This window comes from Austrofundulus limnaeus, unplaced genomic scaffold, assembly GCF_001266775.1.
Source record: "Austrofundulus limnaeus strain Quisiro unplaced genomic scaffold, Austrofundulus_limnaeus-1.0 Scaffold89, whole genome shotgun sequence".
NCBI classification, from domain to species: Eukaryota; Metazoa; Chordata; class Actinopteri; order Cyprinodontiformes; family Rivulidae; genus Austrofundulus; species Austrofundulus limnaeus.
This window is the reverse complement of record NW_013952491.1, coordinates 1,514,239-1,519,948: the sequence shown is the minus strand read 5'-3', so window position 1 is coordinate 1,519,948 and position 5,710 is coordinate 1,514,239. Positions and strand designations below refer to the sequence as shown.

Here is a 5,710-nt window from a genome sequence, read left to right as displayed (position 1 = left end):
CACACACACACACACACACACACACACACACACACACACACACACACACACACACACACAGAGTAGGGATGAGTATCATTAAGGTTTTATCCATACTACTACTCTTATCTGTACTGCTTATCGATCCGGTATTTTAACGGTTCTCTTATCAATACCTTTTTTATTGGAATAAAACCAGTGTTTCCTCCTGGGGAATTGGTGGTGGTGGGTTTTGCAAAATAAATAAATAAAATAAAATAAAATAAACAAGTGCACGTGACTCTGTGTGGGTCAGCATTGGTGACACAGAACATGAACCATATTTTCATTAGTTTCTTTCTCCCCCTAAGTTTGACGTCTTATAAAGAGGTAGATATGGAGGAACAACTGCAAAAATATCTCTCATTGTGATCTGATGTTATTTAGAATAAATAAATAACTACATGCCTGAAAATCTGTCTGTGTGAGGGCATGGTTACTGGTGGGGGAAACACTAAAAAACAAACAAAAAAACTATGAATATGCAATGCTTTTACATTAGAACTATATAACTTAAATTAAAACCACTTATTCCTTAGTTGGCTTTTAGCTACACGGACCTGGAGTCATGACGTAAATCCTGTCTTCAGACACAGAACAGAAGCTCAGTTGCTTTGTCTTTTTTTCTTTTTATTTTCCATGTCCTTGGTGACTGATAATCCACAGAAAAATATGATAGTGACGTCGAGCGGTCGCAGGTAGCATCAATGCTAACGTTACTCGATCGATACTTAAAAAATTCCAAAAATAAAAAGCTTCACCGGAGCATCCGGTCAGAGGCAGGTTCAGATATAAACACTGAACTAAACAAGCAGGTCAGACAATTATTTAATCAGCTCTGAGTGCACAGAAATTTTAGAATCAGCATGCTAACAACTAGCTTCCATGGGCTACTTCTGTAAACACTGCGCTGAATGAAGGAGACGTCACGTCTTTTTCTGCACATGCAGGTAGCATCAGCTGCAGCCTCGCCCCTTCGTGTTGAGCAGAGAGGAAAACAGAGCTCCTTCTAAACAACACCAGCATGCGCCGTGTCCGCGACTGTCATGTCACTATTCTGGTACCAGTAGTTTTGCATTTTTCATTATAGTTTAGTTTTATTAAGTTGTGACTTTTTTCTTTTTATTCAATTAGTTTTAATTAATTTTTATGGTGGATTTGCTAGTTTTTATTAGTTATTATTGCATTTTTAATGTTTAGTTTTAGTTTAGTTTTTTATTAGTTCTAGTATTAGTTTTTTTTTTTTAATATAGTTTGATAAACACATCTGCCAATCCATCCTCCAGCTTGTGATGTTCCTGTGAGTTAACTAACCAGCAGATATTTGGTCACTAGTTAAATCAGTTCATTATAGCAACACCTTCCTAAAATAATTGTGTAACTTAATTTTACCAAGTAAAAACTTGGTTATTATTTTAGGACGATGACAATAGTTGTCTCCAACCTGCTGCTACCTGTTAGTTGTTTTTCACGAGAGAAGCTAGCATGTCAGATAGTCATAGTTAGCATCTCATGTGAGCTTGATTCATGCAGCTTTTCCCTTGAGAAGTATTCCACCTGTTTTCAAATTCAATTCAAATTCAAAAATACTTTATTGATCCCAGAGGGAAATTAGGTGTTGTTGTAACTCATTTGACTAAAACTACTACTAACTAACTACTTTATCACCTGTTTCCACTACAAGACACTTGGTTTGATTTTTCAGTCAGATTCAAAGAAATCCCAAAGTGGACGTTGTTGTTGTTGTTTTCTCCCAACTTTTGTTGTCATTCAGCAGGTGATGCTGAGCAGCAGCAGACTGTAAACAAGTGTTACAGACCACAGCTGATGGGAAACTACTTGATTAAAAAACAAAATAAATAAAAATCCAGTTTTATTTAGTTATCTTTTTTTCGTTTTATAACAGTTTTTATTTATTTCAGTTAACTAAAATGTTTTTTCAATTTCAGTTTTTGGTATTTAGTTAGTTTTAGTGAACTATAATAACCCTGTTCTGGAGCTTATCGATCCGGTCAAAATTCACCACGTGGAAGCGGTGCTGTGTTTTCGGTATCGTCCCTGACTCAGAGCGTTTCAGGAGCTGCAGCTGGAACCACTGGAGGATAAAGGTGAAAGCGGCGCTGACCTGCCACCCCGTTGCAGATGCTGTTGTCGTCGGGCTGGAGGATCTCTTCGTGTTTGTACGTCCCGTTCATGATCCGCGCCGTCGACCCCTCCACCACGCCGTTGGTGTAGTGCTCCGCCTCCATCTCCATCTCACTGTCGCTGCGACAAACCCAACAGAGTCCAGGAGCAACATTTTAGTTTCTGAAAACTTGACTCAGGAAACACAGATTTAGAAATGTTGTCTCGGTCAGCTGGGCTCTCACACAGGCTCCGCCTCCACAGGAACACCTGATCCCACCCGCCTCCTACCTGGTTTCCTGTGTGCTGTTGGTGCTGTGCGGCTGACTCTTGGTGGAGTCGGAGAAGTTGGACTCTGAGTAGTTTATGGAGGAGGGGGAGGAGGAGGAGGAGGAGCAGGCGGAGGAGGAGGCGCTGGGGTACTTCAAGCTGCTGCCGTGGTTCTTAGACTTGGAGAGAGTCACCCCGTTACTGCAGGTGGGGCTGTCTGCACCTGTCCACAGGTAAACCTCATTTAGATGACTGACACAGGTGTGTGTGTGCTTCTGTGTGCAGGTGTGTGTGTGCTTCTGTGTGCAGGTGTGTGTGTGCTTCTGTGTGCAGGTGTGTGTGCTTCTGTGTGCAGGTGTGTGTGTGCTTCTATGTGCAGGTGTGTGTGTACCTGAGCTGTGCAGGTGTGTGTGTACCTGAGCTGTGCAGGTGTGTGTGTGTGTACCTGAGCCGAGCAGGTGTGTGTGTGTACCTGAGCCGTGCAGGTGTGTGTGTGCGTACCTGAGCTGTGCAGGTGTGTGTGCGTACCTGAGCTGTGCAGGTGTGTGTTGCTGGCTGTGTGCCTGGGACTGAAGCTGGGCGACCCGGGGTAACTGTCCTGGGACTTGGGCGAGCGGACGGTGAGGCAGTGGACCTCGCTGTCGGTTCCGTTCACCATCTCCACAAACTGACGACACCTGGAGGTCGGCGCAGACGGGTGTTACCGGGGAAACGCTGCAGGTGTACAGGTCTAAACACGAAGTCCTGTGTTTCTGACTTACTTCAACATAAACAGGAGGTTGGGGTTGCGCTCTAACAGGCTGGGGTAGAACTGCTGAGTGGCGTCTATGGCTTCGCCGACCCTTCCCGCCAAAACCAGCTTCTGTATTCCTGCTCAACCACAGGTAAGTTAGCACAGGTAAACCAAACTAACCCGTCCTGCATGGTTCTGATCCACCCACTCACTTTGTCTATTCTTTATAGATGACTGGTCCTCTTGGATGTCGGTCTCTGTGGCTCTGGCGAACGCTGTGGCGGTGGCGCAGTACCCATGATGCACCAGGTAGCTGGACACCATGCTAAACACAACCCCGCCAGGAAAAACAGTTTGTTAGCCACTTTACTCTCACCCGTTTGTTTCCTGTTTAACGAAGCACAGAAGGCGGGACACGTTTTACCATGGAGAGAACAACGTTGTAGGGACAGAACTGAGCAGAAGTCTCAGTCCAGTCCTTGTTTTTGTGTCAACGCTATTCAAATTATTTAAAAACGAACATTATTTTAGTCACTTTGTTACAAAAATTATCACAGAAGCACAATTCTAGAAGGGGGGTCTCTGCAGTACGTGTTGTCTTGTGGACAGAGAAGACCCCACTTGTGACTGGTGGAGGTCTTGACATGGGCAGAGCTCGCCCTACTTGGGATTGTGGGAGGTCTTGACATGGGTGGAGTTGGCCCTATTGGCAGAGGTCGTGGTGTGGGTGTTGTTGGCCCTACCTATGATTGTCAGAGGACTTGATGTGGGCGGAGACAGCCCTACTCGTGATTAGCAGAGGACTAGATGTGGGCGGAGACAGCCCTACTCATGATTGGCAGATGTCTTGAACTGGGCGGAGATGACCCTACTCGTAATTGGCAGATGTCTTGAACTGGGCGGAGACGACCCTACTCGTGATTGGCGGAGGACTTGATGTGGGCGGAGACAGCCCTACTTGTGATTGGCAAAGGACTTGATGTGGGCAAAGACAGCCCTACTCGTGATTGGCAGATGTCTTGAACTGGGCGGAGACGACCCTACTTGTGATTGGCGGAGGACTTGATGTGGGCGGAGACGGCCGTACTCTTGTGATTGGCAGAGGTCTTGAAGTGGGCGGAGACGACCATACTTGTGCTTGGCAGAGGTCTTGATGTGGGCGGAGACAGCCCTACTTGTGATTGGCAGAGGACTTAATGTGGGCGGAGACAGCCCTACTCGTGATTGGCAGATGTCTTGAACTGGGCGGAGACGACCCTACTCGTGATTGGCGGAGGACTTGATGTGGGTGGAGACAGCCGTACTCTTGTGATTGGCAGAGGTCTTGAAGTGGGCGGAGACGACCATACTCGTGATTGGCAGAGGTCTTGATGTGGGCGTAGACGTCCCTACTCATGATTGTGTAGGGATCACCTCGAGTGAAGAAACAAGAGTTCCTGTCCTCTCGTCAGGCCTGTCCGAAGCCTGCTTCGAGGCAGTAAACCTCGAGTGAAGAAACAAGATTTACTGCCTCGAAGCAGGCCTGACGAGAAGACAGGAACTCTTGTTTCTTCACTCAAGGTGACCCCTACAATTGGCAGAAGTCTTGATGTGGGCGGAGTCGACCCTACTCATGCTTAGCAGAGGTCTTGTTGTGGGCAGAGATGACCCTACTTGTGATTGGTGGTCTTGATGTGGGCGGAGACAACCCTACTCGTGATTGACGGAGGTCTTGATGTGGGCGGAGACAACCCTACTCGTGATTGACAGAGTTCTTGATGTNTCTTGATGTGGGCGGAGACAACCCTACTCGTGATTGACGGAGGTCTTGATGTGGGCGGAGACAACCCTACTCGTGATTGACAGAGGTCTTGATGTGGGTGGAGACAACCCTACTCGTGATTGACGGAGGTCGTGATGTGGCTGGAGATGACCCTACTCGTGATTGATGGAGGTCTTGACGTGGGCGGAGACAGCCCTACTCGTGGAGTAGCTTCGTCGAGTTGGGCAGGAAGCAACATGTTTAAGATTAATTTTAGTCATAACTTGAGAAAGAAAGCTGCTAGTTGCACGAAATTTGAAAGTTGTACTTATGGAGGGACGAGTACCAATTTGGGTCAGTCAAAACATCCCTAACAAGCCTGTAAAAAGATCACTAAAAATCAATATGAATATTAGTCATAATTTGAGATAGGAAGAAGCTTGCCGTCTGAAATTTTAAGTCAAATTATGTTTCCATTTTCACAATAATTTTTATTTGAGTCATTGTTCTGTTTTAAGCTGTACCTAGACAGTCAATAAATCATAGTTTTTTTTTTACTATTATTACTTCCTCTTTTAAGTTGCCCCACAAGACATGTCAATCCGACCAATCAGGTTTAGGGAAAACTCCGCTCACACACCAACTTCGCTGATCACGATCAGGGTCAACTCCGCCCACATCAAAACCTCCACCAATCACGAGTAAGGCTGCCTCTGCCCACAAGACAACATGTACTGCAGAGACCTCTACTTGCAAAATTCTGCCTTTTTTTTTTTTTTTTTTTTTTTTTTTTTGGGGGTTTTTTTTTTTTTTTTTTTAAAAAA

The 5,710-nt window shown here is 45.5% G+C and overlaps 1 protein-coding gene across 1 annotated transcript in view; it reads right to left on the bottom strand.

Annotated features, from left to right (window-relative positions):
• Positions 1-5,710, bottom strand: part of ranbp10 (RAN binding protein 10) — a gene marked incomplete at its 5' end in the record, with an annotated part of 17,365 nt that overhangs the window by 3,230 nt on the left and 8,425 nt on the right. The window contains 5 exon segments of the mRNA XM_014012201.1: positions 2,144-2,283; positions 2,434-2,635; positions 2,941-3,089; positions 3,174-3,282; positions 3,358-3,470. Coding sequence (XP_013867655.1) covers positions 2,144-2,283; positions 2,434-2,635; positions 2,941-3,089; positions 3,174-3,282; positions 3,358-3,470 — 713 coding nt within the window.